The sequence below is a fragment of the Schistocerca nitens genome, chromosome 9, assembly GCF_023898315.1.
Source record: "Schistocerca nitens isolate TAMUIC-IGC-003100 chromosome 9, iqSchNite1.1, whole genome shotgun sequence".
Taxonomy (NCBI): domain Eukaryota; kingdom Metazoa; phylum Arthropoda; class Insecta; order Orthoptera; family Acrididae; genus Schistocerca; species Schistocerca nitens.
This window is the reverse complement of record NC_064622.1, coordinates 500,908,686-500,936,180: the sequence shown is the minus strand read 5'-3', so window position 1 is coordinate 500,936,180 and position 27,495 is coordinate 500,908,686. Positions and strand designations below refer to the sequence as shown.

General features: G+C 45.5%; 1 protein-coding gene across 1 annotated transcript; it reads right to left on the bottom strand.

Annotated features, from left to right (window-relative positions):
* Positions 1-1,475: 1,475 nt before the first annotated feature.
* Positions 1,476-27,495, bottom strand: LOC126203082 (protein NipSnap). The gene is made up of 5 exons (XM_049937322.1): positions 27,300-27,495; positions 26,935-27,117; positions 26,692-26,854; positions 26,346-26,613; positions 1,476-2,135 (listed from the first exon to the last, which is right to left on the bottom strand). Exons 1-5 carry the CDS (start codon positions 27,371-27,373, stop codon positions 1,987-1,989), a joined length of 837 nt encoding a protein of 278 aa, XP_049793279.1. The 5' UTR covers positions 27,374-27,495; the 3' UTR covers positions 1,476-1,986.

Sequence of the window (27,495 nt, the reverse complement as noted above, 5' to 3'; positions counted from 1 at the left end):
GCTCATACAAGATTCAAAGCTGATTTTTTTTCCAGAGTAAACGTGATACTCGGGTATTCATTCCTTAGTTGGGTGGATTGCTACTGTTACCTATGTTTTATAAAACATAATCGAACAATGGAAACTCCAGTTAGGAATGTCAGCAATGTAGGAAAAAAGACTGATTGCTACTCACTGTAAAGAACACACGATAAGTTGCAGACAGGCACAATTAGAAGACACTTACATACAGCTTTCGGCCACAGCCTTCATCAGTATGAGAGAGACACACACCATTCATACACACAAGCAAGCACACCTGGTGCCAACTCCAGCATCTTGGGCTCAAATGCAACTATCATGTGGGAGGTGGTGGTGGTGGTGGTGGTGGTGGTGGTGGTGGTGGTGGGGGGGGGGGGGGGGAGAGAAGTCGGGGAAACATTGGATGCATTGACAGAGGGTGGTAAATAAACAGGGTAGAGGAGGAGAATAGGGAGGAGGTGATAGGATGGAAACTCTTGGGTGTAGGGTGTTGGGACAGTATGTATTTGTATTTCTATTTATTTATTTATCCTGTGGATCACATATTGTATAAAGTACACATGATATAGGACAAGTCATTATTCTTAACAAATATGTAGTTTGGAGAAAAATGTTACTGTAGGTTGAGCCCAGCCACAACCTCCTGACGCTGCACCTGTTGGCATTCCAGTCCCTGCACACTCCACCAGACAGTGTTCATCTCTCTCCCCAGCCATACACTACTATCCCTTCCCCTTCCCCGCCTTCTCCAGACTGCTGCTTGCATCTCATAGCATAGTTGCATTCAGCCCAAGGTGCTGGAGTTGGCAGTCGGGTGTGCATGAGATGTGTTTGCTTGTGCATATGAATGGTGTATGTGACTCTTTTACAGGGGAAGGCCATGAGCGAAAGCTTTATGTAAGTGTATTAATTGTGCCCATCTGCAACTTAATGTGTCTTCTTTATAGTAAGTACCAATATGGCTTTTCCTACATTATTTTTATAAAAATATTCTCATTTGTCAAGAAAGGGGAGAAGAGATGAAAAGAGATTAACAAATAGTTTACATCTGATCCGATGTTTCAATGAAGCATTAAAAAATGTTTATCTCCAGATAACTGACAACTGTCTTAATCCGACCTGAAATATCTGTATTATCTCTACTTGAAGCACAAGAAAAGTTGGTTGCATAACTTAAGACACCTTATCCGTCAGTTAACCATTAAAATATTATCACATTTTTTTCCATGAATAACTGCTCAAATGGCTCTGAGCACTATGGGACTCAACTGCTGAGGTTATTAGTCCCCTAGAACTTAGAACTAGTTAAACCTAACTAACCTAAGGACATCACAAACACCCATGCCCGAGGCAGGATTCGAACCTGCGACCGTAGCGGTCTTGCGGTTCCAGACTGCAGCGCCTTTAACCGCACGGCCACTTCGGCCGGCGATGAATAACTGCAATCGTGGCAATTTTCTGTTATTTTTAGTCCATAACTTTTATTTATAGAGCTATTTCAATTTCTTATTACATTTCATGGCAATATTTGTACAAACACACAATCTAAGAGGAAAGTAACTGTTTCAGCACGATACATGATGCCATAAAAACGTTAAATCCATTCTTTTATGACTATACATAAAGAATCAAAGATATTAAAATATAAGCATTTCAAAAAGTTAAAAGATGATAAGAAAGTACAAAGTAACAAGCAGGAAATTTTAAAACAGAGTCAAGAATTCCATGGAGAACACTGATCACATCACTTTGGTATGGATACATTTCACTGTTTCATTTACAAAACATATTTACATGGTAGGATACAACATGATCCATTTGTTTATCAGATTTAAAAACTGAAGCATCGGTCTAAAAACCAACAATTCAAGTGCCACTTCCTACAAATGCAACTCGACTTTCCTTCTCGAAGTATGTGCCCACTCCGTACTCTCATTTCATACTACAGCTACCAAAAAGCATTGATTACTTTGTTGGAGAGAATTCTGTAGGCAGCAGAATTCTCGTATGCATGTCGCGAATGAGTGGCACAGTATATGCGACACACTCATCCCACCCAGGTGATCTCCAAGCGGCCTCTCTGGTTTCTTTGCGTGTCTGCAAGTCTTTGTAGCCTGAAAATATTAAAGAACATTTCTGTAGTGTTACACCACTAATAGTAAATAAAACTTTATCAAAATTCCACTACCACGAGCGAGAAGCACACTGTACAGTACAGCTTCAACTCGTTACATCACGAGTTGCAGTGTCTCAATTGCTCACTATGCTTGTGCCAAACTACTAAAATTCAAAATGTGATAAATTTCATCCTGTTCATCACCTTCACGATATTCAGCGTGAAGCAATTCAAATAGTTCGCTAATGGAGGTTGCAAAATTCAAATGGATACAGGGACAACATCTAATGTTTCAACATAGTAATTTAAGAGTAAACGAGATCATTCAACAAACATCAAAGCTGTCGAGTCACTGACAGGTAAGAACGAAAGAGAACGAAAACTGCTAGCTTTTGGAGGAAGTCCTTTGACGAGCTACAGTACCAGCTGGACTTGAGTGCAGTCATGTTGGGTGGGATGGGCAGAGGGACAGCTGGGAAGCGGGATGAAAGGCCGGGATGGGTGCAAAAATTCTCTCTGCACACTATCACATTTTATGTTGTTATGATTTAACTGGTGCAAAAAACAGCAAAATATTATCAAAATTTTAGACTTTTTGCAGTTACAGTGGACTCCCACAACTCAAACTGCTGTACCATTTTTAATGAAAATTACCCCCCGCACAGTCTAGGGACACAAGTTCACATGCACCACCAGTCATAGGAGGTCAGTTCAAAAAATTCTGCAACACTCGTAAATTCCCACCAATGGTGTGTTGCAGTGAAATTAGGTTGGCATCCCTGCACACACCTGTGTTTAATGTGTAACTGCCAGAAGTTTCATTGTTGTACGTCCTTTAGTTACTGTTCAGCCGTGTGTGCGAAACAATGTTCTACTCAATAGTTTGCACATTTTGAGGTGGCAGAGTTAGAGGAAGAGCACATCTGCATTAAATTTTGCGTGAAACTCGAGAAAACTTTTACAGACACACACCACATGATGCAGGGGAAGCCTACGATGATGAGTGCCTAAGCCATACTCTGTGTTATGAATGGTTCACACAAATAAAAAATGGAATGCATCATGTTCTCATCAAGTTCATCCTATGGCTCATAAGATGAGACCACAAAGTGTATCGAGCATATGAGAATGGGATGTTCCTCAAGAGAATCATAACTGGTGATGAGACATGGGTCTACTGTTATGACGTTGAGATCACAGTTCAATCTTAACAATGGGTCGAGACAGGTTCTCCAAGACAAAAAAAAGCTCATAAGGTCAGGTCAAATGTCAAAACCATGCTGATAGTTTTCTTTGACACTGAAGGATTCGTTCATCTTGAATTCATGGCGCAGGGAAAAATTGTTAATCAGAGGTAGTATTGGGATGTGTTGTGATGCCTATGGGAAATTGTGAGAAGGAAACGGACTGAAATGTGGCAAGACAATTCATGGCTCTTGCATCACAATAACGCACCCACACACTCATCCCACTGGTGTGTGACTATTGCACAAAAAACAAAATCATGGTGCTGCCTGCCTCATCCTCCGTACTCTCCAGACCTGGCCTCTGTGGACTTTTTTTTAATTTCCAAAGTTGGAAACCCTATTGAAAGGATGAAGATTTACGATAGACAAGACAAAAGAAAATTCGAAGACTGCTTCATGCGATCCAGCAAGAGGCACGCCAAGACTGCTTCCAGGGTGGAAATGGCGTTGGGAGTGGTGTATCAATTGTGGAGGAGTGTATCGAAGGAGACTAAGCACAATAAGTAAAAGGAAAGTGTCGAAAAATATTGTGGGAAAAGTTACAGAATTTTTTGAGCAGACCTCGTACACGAAACAAAATACCATCTATAATCTTGATGCTTTTCGAAGTATTCTTCTTCACGAGAAGGGAATTCTTTATCAACTTCTGCAGCAGAATGGCACTCTACTACAGTCAACTGAATACGAAGCTTTGGCTTGAGCCAGCAGATTTTAATTCACAGTACTATGCAAGTGCACCAGCTAGTTTAACACTAGAAAGACAGTACTAGTCAATCTGACCGGTGAGCATTGTTCAACATCTAATGACAAGCTCAAGTATTGTGGCATGAGTGGGACAGTGCACAAATGGTTTAATTCGTACCTAATTGGAAGAGTGCAGAAAGTTGAAATAAGTAGTTCTCATAACATGCAAAGATCAGCACATTCCTCAAACTGGGGAACTATCAAGAATGGGGTTCCACAAGAGTCAGTCTTGGGTCCTTTGTTGTTCTTAATATATATTAATGACTTGCCATTCTATATTCATGAAGAGGCAAGATTAGTTCTCTTTGCTGATGATAGAAGTATAGTAATCACACCTGACAAACAAGAATTAACTGATGAAATTGTCAATACTGTCTTTCAGAAAATTACTAAGTGGTTCCTTGTAAACGGACTCTCACTGAAATTTTGATAAGACACAGTACATACAGTTCCATACAGTGAATGGTATGACGCCATTAATAAATATAGACCTTAATCAGAAGCATATAGCTAAGGTAGAATATTACAAATTTTTAGGTGTGTCCATTGATGAGAGATTAAATTGGAAGAAACACATTGATGATCTGCTGAAACGTTTGAGTTCAGCTACTTTGTTTGTTTGGTTTTAGGGCGCAAAACTTCTATGGTCATTAGCGCCCAGCCCGTGACTTAGGAAACAGTAAAAAACCGAAATTGAAAACCAGCAGCAATGGGAACAAAGTCATAAAATTGGAGAAACTAAAAGCAGAAGGAATGCTTAAAAATCCACTACAGAAAGGGGTTGGTTGTCCCCAAAAAAAGCTTCAAATGACTGACGTCATTTCACTGTCACTAATAAACTGGAGAACGCGGTCGGCTGAGCGCGTGTCATCTGCTAAAATCGACGATAGATCAGGCGATAGCTGTAGACGGGAGCGTAACGGATTAAAATAGGGGCATTCAATTAAAAGGTGTCGTACCGTCCACAGCTGAGAGCAGTGGGGACAGAGTGGGGGAAGATCGCCGCTTAAAAGATGTCGATGGCTAAAAAGACAGTGCCCTATCCGGAGTCTAGCTAAAATTACCTCCTCCCGACGACGTGTTCGGGAGGAAGAGGTCCAAGTGCAAGGAAGGGCTTTCACTTCACGCAATTTATTTTGGGGAAGTGTTGACCAATGCGCATGCCATAAATGAGCAACTTTGCGACATAAACCGCTCCGTAGATCGGTGAAGGGAAGCGACTGAATAGCTGGCCAAGGAAGAGAGACTGCAGCCTTGGCCGCTATATCGGCCGCCTCATTCCCACAGATACCAGCGTGTCCCGGGAGCCAGAGGAATGCCACCGAGACGCCCCCCAGGTGGAGCAAGCGCAGACAGTCCTGAATCCGGTGGACCAGAGGGTGCACAGGGTAAAGAGCTTGGAGACTGAGGAGAGAGCTGAGAGAATCTGAGCAGATTACGTACTGTATCCGCTGATGGCGGCGGATGTAGTGGACAGCCTGGAGAACAGCGTAAAGCTCCGAAGTATAAACCGAACACTGGTCGGGAAGCCGAAAGGGATTTTGGGTGTCGCCAACAATATAGGCACTCCCTACACCTAATGATGTTTTCGAGCCGTCGGTGTAAATAAATGTGGCGTCCGTCATTTGTGCACATAGAGCAGCAAATGCCCGACGATAAACAAGAGAAGGGGTACCATCCTTGGGAAATCGACAAAGGTCACGGAGCAGGCAGATCCGGGGACGGAGCCAAGGCGGTGCTGTACCCCAAGTTGTCAAGAAGGTTTTAGGAAAGCAGAAGGAAAGAGAATGGAGCAGTTGACGGAAGCGGACTCCCGGTGGTAGTAGGGAGGAGGGGCGGGATGCATATCCTACATCAAAGGAGGCGTCGAAAAAAATGTCATGGGCTGGATTAGCAGGCATGGAAGACAGATGGCTAGCATAATGACTCAGAAGGACTGCTCGCCGATTGGACAGCGGAGGTTCAGCAGTCTCAGTATAAAGGCTTTCCACAGGGCTGGTGTAAAAAGCTCCAGACACTAAACGTAATCCACGGTGGTGGATAGAGTCGAGACGCCGAAGAATAGACGGCCGAGCAGAGGAGTAGACTATGCTTCCATAGTCCAATTTCGAGCGCACTAAGGCGTGATAGAGGCGGAGAAGGACCACTCGGTCCGCTCCCCAGGAGGTACCATTCAGGACATGGAGGGTGTTGAGCGTTCGCAGACAGCGAGCCGAAAGATAGGAAACGTGGGAGGACCAGCACAGTTTTCTGTCAAACATAAGACCCAAGAATTTAGCGACATCTGAAAACGGAAGGTTGACAGGACCTAGATGTAAGGAGGGCGGAAGAAACTCCTTACGTCGCCAAAAATTAACACAAACGGTCTTACTGGGAGAAAAACGGAAGCCGGTTTCGATGCTCCAAGAGTGGAGGCGATCGAGACATCCTTGAAGACGTCGTTCAAGAAGGCTGGTCCATTGAGAGCTGTAGTAGATCACAAAATCGTCCACAAAGAGGGAGCCCGAGACATCAGGAAGGAGACAATCCATAATTGGATTTATGGCAATGGCAAACAGTACAACACTTAGCACGGAGCCCTGGGGTACCCCGTTTTCTTGGGAGAAAGTACGGGAGAGAGTAGTGTTCACCCGCACCCTAAATGTGCGCTCTGCCATAAATTTGCGAAGAAAAAGGGGCAGCCGACCTCGAAAGCCCCAAGAGAACAGTGTGCGGAGGATGCCTGTCCTCCAACAGGTATCGTATGCTCTCTCCCGATCAAAAAATATTGCTACTGTTTGGCGTTTCCAGAGAAAATTGTTCATGATATAAGTGGAGAGAGCAACAAGATGGTCAACTGCAGAACGATGCTTTCGGAATCCGCATTGGGCAGGTGTTAAAAGACTGCGGGATTCCAGCCACCAAGCTAAACGGTAATTCACCATAAGCTCCAAAACCTTACAGACACTACTCGTGAGAGAAATGGGGCAATAGCTAGAGGGGAGATGTTTGTCCTTTCCAGGTTTCAGAACAGGAACGACGATAGCATCCCGCCATCGTCTGGGAAAAGTACTGTCGGTCCAAATTCGATTATAAAGGCGAAGGAGGTAACGCAGACTATGGGTTGATAAATGCAGCAACATTTGGACGTGGATACCATCCGGTCCTGGGGCGGAGGAGCGAGAAGAAGAGAGTGCATGTTGGAGTTCCCGCATGGAGAAAACAGTATTGTAGCTTTCGCGATTTTGAGAGGAGAAAGCAAGATGTCGCACTTCTGCTGCACGTTTCTTCGGGAGAAACGCTGGCGGGTAATTTGAAGAGCTCGAAATCTCAGCAAAGTGCTGACCCAATGAGTAAGAAATTGCGACGGGGTCCACTAATGTATCATGCGCGACAGTGAGCCCAGAGACCGGGGAGAAACTAGGCGCGCCTGATAACCGTCGAAGCCGACTCCAAACTTCCAAGGAGGGAGTGAAGGTGTTAAATGAGCTAGTAAAGAATTTCCAGCTTGCCTTCTTGCTATCGCGGATGACACGACGGCATCGCGCACGTAACTGCTTATAGCGGATACAGTTGGCCAAAGTAGGATGGTGGCGGAAAACGCAAAGAGCATGTCGCCGCTCACGTATTGCGTCACAGCATGCCTCATTCCACCAAGGAACTGGGGGGCCCCGGGGCAATTCGGAGGTGCGTGGTATTGAGTTTTCCGCAGCTGTAAGAATAACGTCGGTAATATGTGTGACCTCATCGTTGACGCTGGGAAAGTGACGGTCATCGAACGTAGCTAGAGACGAAAAAAGTGTCCAATCGGCTTGGGCAAACTGCCAGCGTCGCGGGCACATATATGGCTGTTGAGGCTGCAGTCTAAGGACACATGGAAAGTGGTCACTCGAGTGTGTATCATCAAGGGCGAACCATTCGAAGCGCCGAGCTAGCGGAACAGTACCGACCGCAAGGTCCAAATGAGATAAATTTGTCGTGGAGGCAGACAAAAATGTAGGGACCCCAGTGTTGAGGCAAACTAGATCCGCTTGGTGGAAGACGTCTAGCACTAGTGAGCCACATGGACAAGGATGTGGAGATCCCCAAAGCGGGTGGTGGGCATTGAAGTCCCCAACCAGCAAATATGGGGGTGGAAGCTGACCAAGAAGATGAAGATCAGCTCGTGCCATTGGTGTGGACGATGGAATGTATACAGTACAAAGAGAGAACGTGTATCCAGAAAGGGAAAGACGGACGGCGACAGCTTGGAAGGAAGTGTTTAAGTGGATTGGGTGATAATGGAGAGTATCATGGAGAAGAATCATGAGTCCTCCATGGGTTGGAGTGCCTTCAACAGAGGGGAGATCATACCGGACGGACTGAAAATGAGGGAGAACAAAGCGGTCATGGGGACGCAGCTTTGTTTCCTGAAGACAGAAGATGACCGGCGAGTAGGATCGTAAGAGGATCGACAATTCAATTCATCCCGATTGGCTCGAATGCCGCGGATATTCCAGTGGATAATGGACATAGGGTGAACAGAAAATGGAGGAATGTGACCAAGGTTGCTGTCAACTCAACGACTGCTCAGAGCTTGCGACCGACAGCATGGAATGGCATTCAGCCGAAGGCAGAAGATCCTGGTCCATAGGTTGTTCAGGAGCAGCTCCTGCCACCAGCGATCGGCTGGTTGATCGGCCGCCAGCAGTGCGCCTCGGCAACACAGAAGACGGCCGAGGGCGATTTGCGCCAGGTGGTGCTGTAGATGAGACACGCCTTGGCGGAGAAGGAGATGAACTGGGTTTCTTATTATCCTTCTTGGAAATATGATGTTTAGATGAAGGAGGAACTGATGGTTGTGAAGTTGGGGTACGTAAAAAATCTTCACGAGTATGCTCTTTTTTCGAAGTCTTGATGTCTGACTTGTGGGCTCGAGATTTAGCAGAACCCGAAGAAGGGTGAGCCATAGAGTGGGCAGGCGAAAGTGGTGAGGTTGAACGGGCGATCTTTGCGCTGGCCGATCTGACGACCGTGGTACTAAAGGTGAGGTCGCAAGTCTGCGTGGCCGCCTCCTTCGTTGGCCGAGGAGAAGCAAGGACAGTGCTGTATTTTCCTGTCGGAGGCACAGTAGGGGGGTGGACAAGCACCCTCATGGGCATCCTTGCCACACACAACACATTTGGCCGGATTGGAACAGGACTGGCTGGTGTGATTGAACCGCTGACACCGATAGCAACGCGTAGGGTTTGGGACGTAAGGGCGAACGGAAATTATCTCATAGCCTGCTTTGATTTTCGATGGGAGTTGAACTTTGTCAAATGTCAAGAAGACAGTGCGGGTTGGAATGATGTTCGTGTCAACCCTTTTCATAACTCTATGAACAGCCGCTACGCCCTGATCTGACAGGTAGTGCTGAATTTCTTCGTCAGACAATCCATCGAGGGAGCATGTAAACGACTCCACGCGAGGAATTTAAAGTGCGGTGCGCTTCAACCCAGACAGGGAAGGTGTGCAGCAGTGAAGTACGCAGCAATTTTTGTGCCTGGAGGGCACTGACCGTTTCTAACAACAAGGTGCCACTCCGTAATCTGGAACAAGACTTTACAGGACCTGCAATTGCGTTGACACCTTTCTGAATAATGAAAGGGTTGACCGTGGAGAAGTTGTGACCTTCGTCAGACCGAGAAACAACAAGGAACTGTGGCAACGATGGAAGAACTGTGTGGCTGAGACTCAGTGAACTTACGCTTGTGAGCAGACATAGTGGAAGGTGAGGAAACCATTGCGGAAGAATCCCCCATGATTACCGGCGTCTCCGATGGCGCGCTCCTCCCTTGTGGGGGGGCCTCTCTGAGGGCACTCCCGCCTTAGGTGACTGTTCACACCTCGGGTCACACCTCCCGACAAATGGACGGAGGGACCAATCGGCACTTTCGGAAGGTATCAGCTCGGGTAATCACCCCTCCCTGGGCCTGGCTGCTACCAGGGGGTACGTACGTGACCTACCTGTCTACGCGGGGCGGGGAATTACGCGTTACCCCGTCACCGGCTACGCACGAAAATGCGTGGGTCGGCCTTCAGACACGCACAGGGAGGAAAAAAGAGAAAGGGAAAGGAAAGAAGAGGGGTCTCAAACGCCGCAGCGGAGAAAAGGGCAAAGAGAAGAGGTAAGGAAAAGAGAAGGACAGAGGAAGGATGAAGACTTGCAAGCGTAGAAAGCAAGGAATTGGTAACTGTTTCGAGTGTCCGTCTCCGGACGTAGGCACAAACCATACTCCCAGAGGGGGAGAAAGGGAAGGAAAGAGCCAGAGGTGAGAGGGGGGGGGGCGAAGATGGGGGATGGGGAAGGATGTGGAAAGGGAAGGTATGCAGCCCGGAAAGGAAGGAGGGCCACATTAGCTCGGGGTCCTGTGCTCGCTACACACGTATCCACAAAAGAGTTGTGGATCCCCTGGGGGGACTGCGTGGCCTGATACAGGGTGAAGAGTACTGCTGTAAATACTGAGTAGTGTTCCAGAATCCGATACCGAAAAACGTAAGCACACCCAACAATATGATCAGACCAAGAGCCCTAGCCATCATCAATGTATACAAAGGTACTATAGCGGAGTTCGTGTGAAGGTCATGAAACTTATGGTGATAGAGCGAGCTGGCGTAGCATCCTTAGGAAGCAAATGAAGGCTGAGGTGAACACAGGCTGTCACAGGAAGGCAAGGCGGTGAAGGGTTCACACCCACCAAAAAGTGGCAGGTAGCTGGAGCAAGAGCTGAAAGCGAACTCCAAGAGGTAACAGACAAAGGGATGCACCCTATACCGACGATAAAAGGAGTCATCGAAGAAGGAGGCATAGGATGGGTGGAAAGGCATGGCAGACAAACGACATGCGTATCTGCTGAGGAGGAAGTCATGGCAGTATGACAGTGCTAGTTCGGCAGCTTCTGCATACAGATTCTCAACCAGGCTAGTGTAAAAGGTGCCAATGGCCAAACAGATGTCACAAAGGTCGATTGTATTGAGACGGTATAAAGATGGACACATGTGCAGATGCATAAACGAAACACCCATAGACTAGTTTCGATCTGACAAGGGAGCAGTACAAACAGAGGAGGGTTGACCGATCCGATCCCCAGGAAGTATCACTGAGGACTCGCAGGACATTGACTGACCGTGTACAATGGGTGGCCACCAGGCAAGACATGGGAGGACCAAAAAAGTTTCCTATTGAGCATGAGCCCCAGGAATCTTGTATTTTCAAATGGAAGAGCAACAGGCACAAGATGTACAGACCGTAAGAAACCAATTGCCTTGCCAGAAATTCATACGAATGGTATTGTCAGTGGAAAAGCGAAAGCCATTGTCGATGCTCCACAAGTAAAGACGATCGAGACATCGCTGAAGACACCGCTCAATGAGACTAGTCCATGGAGAACTGCAGCAGATGGAAAAATCCGCCAATGAAAAGGGAGCCAAAGATGCCCAGTAGGAGGCATGCCATGACAGGGTTAATAGCGATAGCATAGAGAACGATGGTCAGAATGGAAGCCTGAGGCATACCATTTTCCTGATTAAAGGTGTGCTACAAGGCAGAACTGACATATACCTTTAAAAATTCGGCCTTTTAAAAATTCCTGAAGGAAATGGAACATGCGGCCACGGAAGCTCCACGTGCAGAGAGAATCGAGGATACCAGTCCTCCAGCAGATACTGTAGGATATCTCTGAATCTAAGAACACAGCCACAGTCTGGTATTTCTGCAGAAAACTATTCATGACGTGGGTTGACAAGGTAACGAGATGGTCAACCGCAGAAAGGCACGTTTCAAATCCACACTGCACAATGTTGATTAAATTGTGAGACTCGAGCCACCATATCAGCTGCACATTCCACACAGCTGGTGAGAGAAATGGGGCAATAACTTGTAGTAAGGTGTTTGTTCTTACTGGGCTTAGGTATGGGTATGACAGTGGCTTCACGCCAGCATCTGGGAAACAAGCCCTCTGCCCAGATGCAATTTTATTTATGAAGGAGAAAGTGCTTTCCCGCAAGACAAAGGTTCTGCAACATCTGAAGGTGAACATCATCTGGCCCTGGGGTGGAGGATTGGGATGAAGTGAGAGCACGATCCAGCTTCTTCAAAGTAAAGACGGCATTGTACCACTCGCGATTCTGAGAAGAAAAGGCTATTGCCGAGCCTCCTCCACTTGTTTCCGAAGGAGGGACAGATTGATAGAGGGAGGAGCTAGAAATCCCAACAAAAAGGTGGCCAAGGTGTTGGAGATAGCAATAGGGTCCACTACGACACCATCTGCTACTGTCAGGCCACAAATTGGGGAAAGGATCTGGGTCCCACAGAGCTGTCGGAGGTTGGCCCACACAACGGAAGAGAGAGTGGAACTGCTGAAAGAACCAATAAACGAAATCCAGCTAGTTTCTTTTGCTATCCCGACGAATGCGACGACACTGTGCAACACAACTATTTTTAACGAATACAGTTTTCTATCTTATGCAAGGAATGGACCATTCCGCATCAGTGAGGAAAACTGTTTGTAATATATTCTACCTGGTTATCACAACTGGGGAAATGTTCGGCGTCGAAGGGCGCCAGGGAGGATTAAAGCCTCCAGTCCGCTTTAGAAAGCTGCCATTTTGGAGTGCACTTAAAAGGGGTGTTGTTGTTGTGGTCTTCAGTCCTGAGACTGGTTTGATGCAGCTCTCCATGCTACTCTATCCTGTGCAAGCTGCTTCATCTCCCAGTACCTACTGCAACCTACATCCTTCTGAATCTGCTTAGTGTATGCATCTCTTGGTCTCCCCCTACGATTTTTACCCTCCACGTTGCCCTCCAATACTAAATTGGTGATCCCTTGATGCCTCAGAACATGTCCTACCAACCGATTCCTTCTTCTGGTCAAGTTGTGCCACAAACTCCTCTTCTCCCCAATCCTGTTCAGTACCTCCTCATTAGTTATGTGATCTACCCATCTAATCTTCAGCATTCTTCTGTAGCACCACATTTCGAAAGCTTCTATTCTCTTCTTGTCCAAACTATTTATCGTCCATGTTTCACTTCCATACATGGCTACACTCCATACAAATACTTTCAGAAAAGACGTCCTGACACTTAAATCTATACTCGATGTTAACAAATTTCTCTTCTTCAGAAACGCTTTCCTTGCCATTGCCAGTCTACATTTTATATCCTCTCTACTTCGACCATCATCAGTTATTTTGCTCCCCAAATAGCAAAACTCCTTTACTACTTTAAGTGTCTCATTTCCTAATCTAATCCCCTCAGCATCACCCGATTTAATCTGACTACATTCCATTATCCTCGTTTTGCTTTTGTTGATGTTCATCTTATATCCTCCCTTCAAGACACCATCCATTCCATTCAACTGCTCTTCCAAGTCCTTTGCTGTCTCTGACAGAATTACAATGTCATCGGCGAACCTCAAAGTTTTTATTTCTTCTCCATGGATTTTAATACCTACTCCGAATTTTTCTTTTGTTTCCTTTACTGCTTGCTCAATATACAGATTGAATAACATCGGGGAGAGGCTACAACCCTGTCTTACTCCCTTCCCAATCACTGCTTCCCTTTCATGTCCCTCGACTCTTATAACTGCCATCTGGTTTCTGTACAAATTGTAAATAGCCTTTCGCTCCCTGTATTTTACCCCTGCCACCTTTAGAATTTGAAAGAGAGTATTCCAGTCAACATTGTCAAAAGCTTTCTCTGAGTCTACAAATGCTAGAAACGTAGGTTTGCCTTTCCTTAATCTTTCTTCTAAGATAAGTCGTAAGGTCAGTATTGCCTCACGTGTCCCAGTATTTCTACGGAATCCAAACTGATCTTCCCCGAGGTCGGCTTCTACTAGTTTTTCCATTCGTCTGTAAAGAATTCGTGTTAGTATTTTGCAGCTGTGGCTTATTAAACTGATTGTTCGGTAATTCTCACATCTGTCAACACCTGCTTTCTTTGGGATTGGAATTAAAAGGGGTAGGAGTGAGCAAACTGATATTACAGGGGAAATGGTTGCTCGAGTAGGTGTCCGAGAGAACGGACCACTCAAGACGATGGGCAAGCTGGGCAGTGCAGAAGAATAGGTCAAAATGGGAATAAGAGTGCGTCATGTTTGAAAGGAACGTGTGCTCCGGTGTGTTAAGGCAGATGAGGTTAAATTGACTGAGAAGGTCAGTCAAGAGGGAACCTCTCTGACAGGTTCTGGGAGAACCACAAAGGGGATAGTGAACATTAAAGTCACTGAGCAGCAGACACAGGTGAGGGAACTGCCCAATAAGCTGGAGGAAGTCTGCCCTGGCGACATCTAAGGATAGAGGAATGCCAATGGTGCAAAGGGAAAAGGTCAAGTGAGGAAGGAAAATGCAGACTGCAATAACTTGGAGCGGGGCAGTCAGGGAGATGTGTTAGATATGTTGAATACGAATGTCATCCCGGATGAGCAGCATGACCCCCCCCACCCCCCTCAATGAGATGGAATGCTGTTCTTGGGAGGGAGGGGGGGCGATTCTAAGAGCAGCCGTAAGTCCTCTTTGTTGGATCTAAGGCCGCGAATGTTCCAGTGGAGAAGAGTCATGACAAGGAAAGAGGAGGAGGAGCAAAAAAATGAAGGCATGTCACATCGGCGGAAGAGAGAAACGCATCTTATAGCAAGAACAAGTAGGAATCCTGTACTGGTTGAACACTAAAAAAAGTACGCAAATTTACTACGAAAGAATATTAAAAAGCAAGGAACATCCACATACTATCAGGAATCAGTAATTCTTAGACAACAACCTTAAGGCCATATGGAATGTAGTACAATGTGTAGTGTTGGTTGGTTGGTTGGTTTGTGGGATTGAAGGGACCAGACTACAAGAGCCATCGGTCCCTTTTTCCACGAACTTGAAACACCCACAAAGAATAAGAACAAACAATGGTGATGACAAGAGATGACACAGGACAAGAAAGACACAGACAGAGACCAGAAAAAAAGGAATTAAAATCACACTGAGTGTGACAGTGGTTGGCCGACCAATAAAACAAGAAAGGAAAAGCCAACCACCAAGAAACGTACTAAAAACCCCAGTCTAAAATAGTAGGCCAAAGGCCAGACTCAACACAAAAGAAAAAGCACAAACACTTAGATCAAGCGATAAAAACTCCCTGCACGAATAAAACTCAAAACTAAATCTGCCATCGCAACATCATCTGATAAAAGTGCAGGAAGCGCATCAGGCAGCCCAAACGTCTGCTGGAGCGGATTTAAAAGCGGGCAGTCCAACAAGATGTGGACCACCGTCAAAACTGACATGCAGCAACATAAAGGTGGATCCTCGCGCTGCAATAAATAGCTGTGTGTTATCCAGGTGTGGCCAATGCGCAGCCAGCAGAGGACAACAGAGTCCTTGTGAGAGACTCACAAGGAGGAGCACCACACACCGGTAGCCTCCTTGATGGCCCGAAGTTTGTTGAATGAAGGACGGGTGTGCCATTCTTCACGCCAGGTGTGAAGTACCCTCTGCCGCAAAACTGACCTTAGGTCACTCTCCGAAAGGCCAATCTCCAAGGCTGGTGCACCGACAGCCTGTTTGGCCAGCGTGTCAACACGTTCATTTCCCAGGATGCAGACATGACCCGAGGTCCACACAAAGATCACAGAGCGGCCGCAACGGGCAACAGTATGGAGGGACTCCAGGATAGCTATTACCAGACGAGAGCGAGGGAAACACTGGTCGATATCTCGTAAACCACTCACTCAGGAGTCACTACAGACAACGAAGGACTCACCTGAGCAGGAGCGGATGTACTCTAGGGCATGAGAGATGGCGACCAGCTCGGCAGTGAAAACACTGCAGCCATATGGCAATTAGTGTTGTTCGTAATGATCCCCTAGAGTAAGAGCATTACCGACACGACCAGCAACCGTCAGTACAGACGTCAGAGCCTTGAAATGCAGCAAAGATTGAAAGAAAGCGGCAACGGGGGCCTCAGGAGGGACTGAGTCCTTAGAACCTGTGCCAAATCAAGCCGAAGGCATGGGCGGGGCACACACCACGGGGGTATACACAGAGGGGCCCGGAAAAGAGGTGGAAGAGGGAAAACCTCAAACCCAGAGAGAAGAGTTCTGGCGCTAACCGTGATCGTACACCCTGACCAGGACTGCCGTACCGGAAGATGGACGACTGACTGAGGGGACAAGAGACGATAACTGGGATGCCTGGACAAGCTACAAACGTGTGTAGCATAAGCAGCCAGTAATCGTTGGCGCCGGAAGCGCAATGGAGGGACAACTGCCTCCACAAGTATGCTGTCAACAGGGCTTGTCCGGAAAGCTCCAGTGGTGAGTTGCATCCGGCTGTGAAGGATGGGGTCAAGCAACTGCAATGTGGAAGGTGATGCCGAACTGTAAGCCAGGCTCCCATAATCTAGACAGGACTGAATTAACGCCTGGTACAACCATAGAAGGGTAGGCCGATCGGCACCCCAGCTGGTGTGACTCAAGCAACGAAGAGTGTTAAGATGCCGCCAGCTCGTCTGTTTAAGCTGCCGAATATGTGGGAGCCAAGTCAACCGGGTATCAAAAACCAATCCCAAAAACCACAGCAAGAGGTTTGCCATCAAGATAAAGCCATGGCTCAGGGTGAACAGTGTGTCGCCGGCAGAAATACGTAACGCAGGTCTTGGCAGCTGAAAACTGGAAGCCGTAGGCTAAAGCCCAAGACTGCGCCTTGTGGATAGTGCCCTGCAGCTGCTGTTCAGCAGTGGAGCTAAAGTATAGGCAGAAGTCGTCAGCATACAAGGATGCTGAGACAGACATTTCCACCGTCGCAGCGAGCACATTAATTGCAATTAAAAAGAGGCAGACACTTAAGACAGATCCTTGCGGTACCCCATTCTCCTGAACTTGGTAGGAACTATGGGAGGCCGCAACTAGCACGCGGAAGGGATGAAGCGACAGAAAATTTTATATGAAAATCGGGAGTGGATCCCGAAGACCCCAACCATAAAGCATAGAGAGGATGTGATGTCGCCATGTCGTATCGTATGCCTTCCGCATGTCAAAAAATATGGCGGCCAGATGTTAACGGCGGGCAAAGGCCATACAGATGGGAGACTCCAGGCACACCAGATTATCGGTGGCAGAGGGGGCCCTTTTGGAACCCACCCTGAGACAGAGCCAGAAGGCCCCGAGAATCAAGTAGCGAACTCAACCTCCGGCTCACCATGCGTTCGAGCAACTTGCAAAGAATGTTGGTGAGGCTAATGGGACAGTAGCTGCCCACCTTCAGTGGGTTCTTGCCAGGTTTCAACACGGGGAGTATGATGCTTTCCCGCCATTGCGACGGGAACTCACCCTCAACCCAGATACGGTTTAAAAGGTCTAGGAGGCGTCGCTGGCAGTCCACCGAGAGTGTTTGAGCATCTGACAGTGGATGCGATCTGGCCTGGGAGCCATATCAGGGCAAGTGGCTAGGGCACTTTGGAATTCCCATTCACTGAACGGAGCATTGTACGATTCAGGGTGGCACGTGTGAAATGAAAGGCTCTGACGTTCCAACTGCTCTTTCAGGGAGCGGAAGGTCAGTGGGTAATTCGCAAAAGCGGAACTCTGAGCAAAATGCTCTGCTAAGCGGTTTGCAATTGTGTCGGAGTCAGTACAGACTGCTCCATTCAGTGAAAGTGCAGGTACACTGACGGGGGTCCGATAGCCATAGAGTTGCCTAATCTTGGCCCAAACTTGCGATGGAGAGGTACGGAGGCCAATGTTGGAGACATACCTTTCCCAGCGCTCCTGCATGCATTGGCAAATGAGGCGGGGGCTCGTGCACAGAGCTGTTTACAGGCAATGAGGTGTGCCAATGAGGGATGCCATTTGTGACGCTGGAGTGCCCGCCTGCGATCTATAATCGCCTCTGCGATCTCGGGCGACCACCAAGGCACAGTCCTCCGCTCAGCGGACCCAGAAGAACAGGAAATGGCAGCTTCTGCGGCAGTCATGACGCCGGTGGTGACCAAGTGAACCACCGCATCAATGGCATCATTGGAAAGAGGCTCAATAGTGGCAATGGAGGTGAAGAAGTCCCAGTCAGTCTTATTCATAGCCCGTCGGCAGGGGTGCCCAGAAGAGTGATGCTGTGGTAGTGACAGAAAGATCGGAAAGTGGTCACTACCGCACAAGTCGTCATACACACTCCATTGGACAGATGGTAATAGGCTAGGGCTGTAGATCGAAAGGTCGATGGCTGAGTAAGTGCCATGTGCCACACTGAAATGTGTGAAGGGGCACCAGTATTTAAAAGAGAAAGGTCGAGCTGTGCCAATGCTTGCTCAATGATGCTGCTTTGGCCTGTCGCCACTGATCCACCCCACAGAGGATTATGGGCGTTGAAGTCGCCCAGGAACAGAAAAGGTGGCGGCAATTGAGCTATCAGTGCAGCCAGGACATGATGCGAGACATTACCATCCGGTGGAAAATAGAGACTGCAGACATTAACAGCCTGAGGCGTCCACACCCGAACAGCGATTGCCTCTAAAGTTGTTTGTAGAGGGACAAACTTGCTGCAAAGAGAGTGAAGTACGTAGATGCAGACGCCACCAGATACTCTCTCATAAGCTGCCCGGTTCTTATAATATCCCCAATAGCCACGGAGGGTGGGGGGTTCGCACGGCTGAGGAAAGGGTGAAGTCTGAGAAATTGTCAGAGCTCAGCAAGATGGTGGAAAAAACCGATGCAGTTCCACTGGAGGATGACATTGTCCATGGCCGAGAAAGGCATGAAGGGACCGAGGAGGCAGATTACACCGCTAGGTTACCTGCTGCCACTGACTGAGTGCCAACGAGAGCGACATGCATCATGTCTGAGGGACCGGCGAGATCTAGGTCCTTAGCGGATGCCAGAATCTCCACCGCATCCTCAGATGCAGAGCTTGTAAGTAGTGGTGCAGTGGGTGCCACCAAATTTCCTTGGCCTTAGGGGTCTTCGATTTCAATTTCTCATGCTGTTCCTTTGGTTGCCCTTGCTGGGAGGGCTTCTTTTATTGAAGAGGACCGCGACCACCCCACGACCAGCTACCTGGGGCTTCTTCAGCAGGTGTCTGGTTTGCCACTGGTAGGAGCCTGGGAAGGGAGTGACCCAAGGGATCCCTTCCTAGTGAGACTTACGCTTCTCCAGCTTAGATGTGGGGACTGGCGTCTCTGATGGTTGGGGGGATGCTGCTCCCGAGGTAGGTGGTGCGGGAGCAACAAGGAGGGAAGTGCCCCCCACCATCAATGGGGCAGGTGTGGTCCTTTGGCTCTGAGAGCTGACTGTATATGGTGCAACAGATGGAGCTGTAACAGAAGTGACAGTGGCGGAATAAGATGATGTCATGCGCACAGGATGAAGCCGTTCAAATTTCCCTTTAGCCTCAGTGTAGGTCAGTTGGTCCAGGGTCTTGTATTCCATTATTTTTCGTTCCTTCTGTAGAATCTTGCAGTCCAGTGAGCAAGAGGGATGGCACTCTCCGCAGTTGACACAGATGGGAGGCGAGGCACATAGAGTATCGGGATGGGATGGACGACCACAATCACGACATATGAAGTTGGAAGCACAGTGGGAAGACATATGGCCGAACTTCCAACACTTGAAGCACCGCTTCTAGGGAGGTATATATGGCTTGACATCACAGTGGTAGACCATCATCTTCACCTTCTCGGGTAATGTGTCACCCTCTAAGGCCAAGATGAAGGCACCGGTGGCAACCTGATGATCCCTCGGACCCCAGTGGACACGCCGGATGAAATGGACACCTCGTCACTAAGTTGACGTGCAGCTCGTCATTGGACTGTAAAAGATCCCTGTGGAAGATAATGCCCTGGACCATATTTAAGCTTTTATGGGGCGCGATAGTAACAGAAACATCCCCCAGTTTCTTACAAGTGAGTAATGCCCGTGACTGGGCAGAGGACGCTGTTTTTATGAAGACTGACCCAGACTGCAGTTTTGACAAGCCGTCCACCTCCCCAAACTTGTCCTCTAAATGCTCTACGAAGAACTGAGGTTTCATGGACACAAAGGATTTCCCATCACCTGTTGTACAGACTAGATATCGGGGCAAATACATCTTGCTGTCATTCATAGCCTTTCGTTCCTCCCATGGTGTGGCCAGGGAGGGGAACGATTTGGGGTCATGCACGTTTGCATTAAAGTGAGCCCTTGAATGTTTAAGAGACTGCTGGTGGTTGGCCACCAGCAAGAGAAGATGCGCCATGCTTCGTTGCGTGTCATCCATCCTGATGCCACCTACTACGACCAAGGACCCTCCCCACCGGGGCCACAGCAAGGGCCACCTGGCAGTATGGCCTTTGCTAGGAATCCCAATGCCCCAGGGAGATAGGCATACTCCTTGGCATATGTGGCGAGTTAATGGTGCAAGCATCAGTAGAACAATCCATGTGTTGTCAGGGGGCTACAACCAACAGGTTACATGGCGGCCCCACCACAACGGACTGCTACCGTGCTGGATATTAGGTGGCAAGTGGTCCGTGGTCATCATCAGCGCAGAAAGAGACACTGCTGAGTGCATGGCGGAAATCACACCCAGGAATGTATCCTCGCCCAAGAGATGGAGAGTGAGCGGGACTGCAAAGCTAAGACAAATAAGCTGGCTAAAGGTCTCAATGCACGATGGACACAATGCACCAAGTAAGGCGCCGTTCCCCAATTGGCTCGTTCTTCGGAATAATTTTGAAATATGGTGGTCAAACCCAAGAGGGGACCATCACATAAGGGCCGAAACGTTTGAAACTCCTTTTAGTCACCTCTTACAACACGTTGGAATACCGCGGGCCTATTCTTAGCACCGAACCCGCAGGGGGTAATGTATAGTGTAGTGTATGTGACAGGATAACACGCCACGGAACAACATAACATCACCAATCAACTGAAGGGAAGGGCTATATATGATGAGTCACAAGTATCAAATGTACTAAAGATCATTTCTTAAAGATAGTAGAAAGCATAGGGACAAACAGTTCAAGATAAAAATCCCAGCAGTATGTTGGGAGGAGGGTGAGGGGGGCACCTAAAATTTAATCATATGAAGGTACCAACAACCTCTCCTCCTGAAATTAAGAAAATAAAAGGTTATCTTTTGATGGTGTTTGCAATAGAGTACTACAGATTGTTCCCATATAATAAGAGAAGTCTTAGCTGAAATATGTAATGCATCACTAACTCAAACCATTTTTACAGTGAGACTGAAGTATGCCATTGTGAAAGCCCTCTGAGAAAGGTGATAGAGATGTCAATATCTAGCATCCTGTTTCACTGTTGTCATTTTCCAAAATATTTGTGAAGGTGACATATTCTAGAACAATGCCTCACATTAGCAACAGTAATATCCTCAGAAAAACACAGTTCAGGTTTCAGAAGGAATTGTCTAATGAGACTGCCATTTACATATTCAACCACCAGATTTTACATGCATTAAAAATAAAATAGTACTGGTTGGTATTTTATTTATGTTACTTACGTAAGGCATCTGACTTTGTGAATAAAAATATTCTTCCCAATAAATTGAAGTTTTATGGAATTGATGGTATAGTTAGCCAAAGTATAATGCCATATACACGCAAAAGAATGTAGAAAGTTGTGCTTGGTAATTCAACCAAGGTACTGTAGTATGGGTACATAATTCAGACTGGAAGAAATCATGTATAGGGTTCCCCAAGGCTAATCTTAGGTCCACCATTGTTCCACATATAAGTAAACAATCTTCAGTCTAATATACAATAAACAGAATTAGGTCTTTTTGCAAATGACAATGATGTAATCAATCCAAGCATGCATACAGAATCAGAAGAAATGGTAAAGAAAGTTCTTAAAAGTATCATTAACTGGTTGTCTGTGAATGGTCTCATCCTAAATTTTAAAATGACAACATATTCAGTGCTGTGCAGATATGTGGCAAAACAAAGGGTAAAGTGAAAGACAAAGAAACCAGTTGGTGGAATGATAGAGTAAAAGATGCAATTATAAAATGTAATATGGCAAAGGAAAACATGGAGTTTGAAAAAAAGAAATGAGAACCAGGGGCTTGTACCAAAAGAATACAAGGTGACAACACTGGAGAAGGAATACCGACAAAAGAAACTCCAAGCAAAATGAATCGTGAAAGAAGAAAAGTAGGAGATTTGGGAAATATTCACCCAGAAACTAGAGCAGAATAGCAAAGGGAACCAAAAACTGCTATATGGGTTATTGAAAAGTAGAAGATCTGATAGAGAAGACATAAAAGTGATTGAAACAGAGGATGGGGATATTATCAGGGACATGGAAGGTATCAGAGAAGAGATTAAGAATTATTTTGATATATTACTGAATGGGGAAGGCGCACAAGAAAGTGACACCGAAGTCATTGAATCAGATGAAGAGCAGGATCCAATCTCTTTGATAGAAACAGAGATTTCCCTGAAACAGATGAAAAGTGGGAAGGCAGCTGGAATAGACGAGTTGGCAGTGGACATGGTTAAAGCCGCAGGAATCCATGGAATACAATGGTTACACCGTGTGCTGGGGGTGGTATGGAAAGAAAACAAAGTGCTGGATGAATGGAAAAAAGGAATTATAATGCCATTGTTCAAGAAAGATAGCAGAAAGAAATGCACTGTACAAGGAGGAGGTGGAAGATCAAAATGGTTTAAGACAAAGAGAGGTGTTCAGCATGGCAGTTCACTCTCCCCTTACTCTTCATTACACTTATGGACACAATCATGAAAGAAATCAAGGAAGAAGAAAATGAAGATCTCAAAGATTTTGTTTTTGCTGATGACATTGCCATTTGGGGAGAGACGGAAATGGAGGTTCGGAGGAGACTAGATTACTGGAACACAAAAATTAAAACATTCAAGTTAACTGTGAGTAGGGACAAGACAGTGGCAATGAAGATGAGCAGGACACCCACACCCTGTCGCATCATACCGGAGGAGGAGAAGGCCGAATGTGTGAAAAGCTTCAATTATCTGGGTAGCATCATACCACGCGATGGAAGTTCCAAACTAGAAGTCTTAAACAGAATAACAAAAGGATCTAGCTTCTTCCACCAAGTACGAAATCTAATCTGGGACAAGGAAGTCCCTCAAAGAGCCAGACAGACCATGTATAAAACTTATCTCCTGCCAATCATGATGTATAGACTAGAGCAGGGGTCTCCAAACTTCTTAGTCCGCGGGGCACATTGACTCCTCCACGAAGTCATAAGGGCCATGATCTACCTAGTGGGAATTAAAGCACCATAGCACTCCCATGATCACCGTAATGTAAGGCTAAAGGAAAGATGAAATCGCAAAAATCTAAGGTTCTGGGAATAGCTAACACTGAAATGAGCTACGATTTTTATTTAATTACATAATTTTGATTGGTGGATGTACCTGACTGAAATTCTAGCGTATTTTATTCTGGCGAATTTCACCGACAAAAAAGTATGTCACTGCACATTCTTCACGAAAGCGTCCTGCAAAGTTAACAAAATCTCAAAATCATTGTTAGTAACACTATTACTCCAAGACGAAGAGGTAGAGAATGTCAACGCATTGTTATTTAAAGCGGTGCAACAATAAGTTTAGTTATATAGTCTTGTAGCGAGTAGCAGAGCCAGAGCATATATTTGATAGTTCTGTTGCATGATTATGTCCGACAATGTCGCAGTGTATTGGTCGCGATAGGCCTAGAAACTCAATTGTTGGCAGTATAGGTACCACCTCAAATATTTGGCGGGCCGGATACCGGGGATGGCTGGCCAGCTAACGCGGGCCGGTTTGCCGGCCCTCACGGGCCGGTTTCGGCCTACGGGCCGTAGTTTGGAGACCCCTGGTCTAGAGGCCTACGTCATAAATAAGAGATTCAAATACAAGCACGTAAAATGCAGTTCCTTAGGTCAACTCTACAAAAAACTAGGAGAGGCAGAGTCAGGGATAACTATGTAGGGAGAGACCTGCAGGTGGCATTGACTACAGAGGAGAGAACGAGTGCTTTGAGATTTAAGTGGTTTTGTCATGTGAAGCGAATGCACCCGATTCGAACTGCATGCCAGTACCTGGAGATGGAGGTACCAGGAAGAAGACCAATTGGGTGGCCTAGAAAGAGATGGACAGATCAGGTTAAGGAAGATCAAGAGGAGAGGAGTTATATGGGACATAGTGGAGAGGAGAAAGCTATACCAGGACAGAAACCGATGGAAGCCTATCGTTCACAATGTTCCTATCCAGCTCGCTGGAAGGAAATCCTGATGATGAAACATATTCAGTTCTGCATGTCCAATTATAAGTGTGACACAAGGTGAGGAAATAATAAATAGGGTGGGAACTTCAAAATTCTTAGGTGTCCATTTTGATGAGAAGAATTTGAAACTCCTAAAACAACTTACTTAAACCATATTTGCACTCAGAATCTTTGCAAATCTGGGGGGGGAGGGGGGGGGGGAGGGAGTACAGAGAAACCAGTAAGTTGACATATTTTGCATATTTTCATTCAATAATTTCATACGGAATAATGTTCGGGGGAAAACCATTTTTAAGAAAGTAAGTCTTCATTGCACTGTGCAAAAATGTGCTGTAAGAATAATATATACTGCTCACCTGCAATAATTTTGTAGACATTTATTTAAGGAATTGGGCATTCTGACTACTGCTTCGCAGTATATTTAATCCCTCATGAAATTTGTTGTAAATAATGCACTACAGTTCAAAAGGAACAATGATGTACATAATTACAATACCAGAAGGAAAAATTACATTTGTTACTCCAAACTAAGGTTGTCTTTAGCTCAAAAAGGAGTGCACAATGCTGAAACAAAAATTATTGATCATTTACCAAGTGATACAAAAGTCTGACAGACAGCAAAATAAAAAATTGAAAACAAACTGACACAGTTTCTCCTTGACAACTCCTAATTCACTGAAGAATATCTATGACTAAAGTGTAAAAGGTGGTAAGTAGGAATTACTAACTCACATTTTTATATCATCTCCTCCATCTCCTCCCCCGCACATCATTATGATCCAATATGTGAAATGATCCTCGGAACATGTAATGTTAGTTTAAAAATTGTATTTGCTGATGACAAAAGCATACTAATCAAGACTCAAATGGCAGCCAAAGAAATCTACATGTGGTTCACACCAAACAGTGAGTCAATCTCACACAGACATATTTAGCAATTTCAAACCAACAATAATTAGCTCTTTGCATCAAAGCAGATGTTAATGTCATAGACTAAATGAAAAACACTGCATAAAATTTCTTGGGATCCAGTTGGACAAGTAAAAATTGAGTCAAAGCACATACAACTTAATCAAGAAGCTCAATACAGTGTTTTATGCACTTAGAAGCTTCTTTTTAACTGTGTTGTCCTAAAGACAAAAGTACTGGCTTATTCTGCAATTTTTGCTCCCTGTTTTGTGGAATTATGTTCTAGGGCAGTGTACCTTAAGTGAATAGTGAGTTTGTGTGTTGATCAGAAGTGATAGTAGAATAGTGCATAAAGTAGATACCTACACATCTTTTTAAGGATCTTTGAATTCTTACACTCATTGCTTATTTTTTTCCTCATGATAGAAATCAGTTTAAACTGAATTGTGATATACAGTCACAATACAAGGCTCAACAACAACTTTGCCTGTTCAGAAGAGTAATGTACTCTTATTCAACAAGCTGCCATTCAACTAAACAGTAAATAGGGAATTTCTATCACTTCAAAAGAAAATTAAAAATATGTCTCATTTGCCACTCTGTCTACAAGTTAGCTGCATATCTAGGTTGGGGGATTGAAAATTTATCTTAGCTACATGGCAAATAGCAGTGTTCTTTGTAAATATGCATGACAAGTAGTAATGTGCTGTAAACAAAACTCAGTACTTAAAGATGAAGGTACATATTTATCAAAGTAAATATAGAATGCAATACCAATCATGAACTAACCCTTAAGCATAGTCTATACGCCAACCAGTCAGCCTGACTTCAGTGTTCATAGTTTTCCCTAGCTGCTAAGGTGAATTCTGGAAAGGTTTCTTTGATAAGGGTGTCTTCCACTTTCTGTCGTGTCTTCAAACTTCCTGTCACGTCTTCAACAAGTCCTATCCTACTTTGTTAATGTTTTATGTTTATATAATTTCCATAATGTACCTGTCATGCCCTATAATGTGCCAAATGGCACAAGGAAAAATAAATAAATGTAGCATACTATGTATATATATGTAGCAAACAAATACATACACCAAAAATGATGTACATTGTACAGTCTTCCAATCTGTGAGAAAAAGCCTGCAAAGGGCTCATCATTGTTCCTGCGATAATTTATTGCTCTGGCCCAGTTGTTTCCCCACTCAATCATGGTACCTGGCTTCAGTCTGTAACTTCTAATCTCATAAAGATTTGGCCCATTTCGTGGACGGACTGGTGGCCAGTAACTAAATGCCAGGACGTATTGCAAGTGCCGTGATCGTAGCATCTTCCCTCTTTCCTTCTGCAGCCGCACAAATTCCTGAAATAACAAAGTTAGTAATGTTACACTGGAAACTGACTTGTAAAGGCACACAAACACTAATAATATCATACATACCGGATCTTGTAACAGTTCTTTCCTGGCTTTGTCTATACTTGTAAATCCACCAGTGTATCGCCAAAGATGTAAAGCTTGATCCAAATCACCTACAGTAACTGTCCAACTGCCTACTAATTCACAGGACAAATTTCTTGACTGTATTAAATCAACATTTTCCTTGCTGAAATAAATATTTAACGATCATACATGTTGGTCAAATTAAACGTATTGTGTGCATGAAATTATAGGCCCTATACTTACTAGTTCTTTAGATAGCTGTCAACGGAATCTGGCCTCATGTTATGCGTCTGGAGTTCATAAATAACTTCCTTATCTGACAATAACCTCGAATGAGATTCTTTTGTTGGTTCGATTTTTCGTACCAGTAATTTGCTGAACCAACTTTCATTGCTGTCCTGATGTGTTCCGCTCGTTGATATAAGCCTGTCAATTCAGACAATTATCAGCAGTACCCGAAGACTCAAATACCTTTGACCTTGTTCCTGTACGGAGGTCTGCGAGATTATATTTACAAACAAGTAACAATTGAACTGGACACAGAGGTGCTCTGTATTGTATATAAAATTCTGTGAACACGCTCACTTGGCACAATTTAGCTGTGTTACCTTGATGTAAGCGGCGTTATTTGCGTCCCTTTAAGAGAAGATAAACTTCTCACTTTGGCTAACGCCGCGGCCATGATTGCTCAGTCTAAGTACCCACAAGCAATATTTGAGTGGCTGAAGTACCAATAACTTTGTCACGCAGAACTGATGTGGCGAAAAGGAATTACAATGTCGTTATCTGATTTAGGGCTGCAAA

What these genes read in the sequence shown, in the direction of transcription:
- LOC126203082 (XM_049937322.1), bottom strand. Translation starts at nt 27,373, where the DNA reads ATGGCCGCGGCGTTAGCCAAAGTGAGAAGTTTATCTTCTCTTAAAGGG. An exon ending in ATAACGCCGCTTACATCAAG is followed by an intron (nt 27,118 to 27,299) that starts GTAACACAGCTA and finishes CTGAATTGACAG; the next exon opens with GCTTATATCAACGAGCGGAA. An exon ending in AAGAACTGTTACAAGATCCG is followed by an intron (nt 26,614 to 26,691) that starts GTATGTATGATA and finishes TTGTTATTTCAG; the next exon opens with GAATTTGTGCGGCTGCAGAA.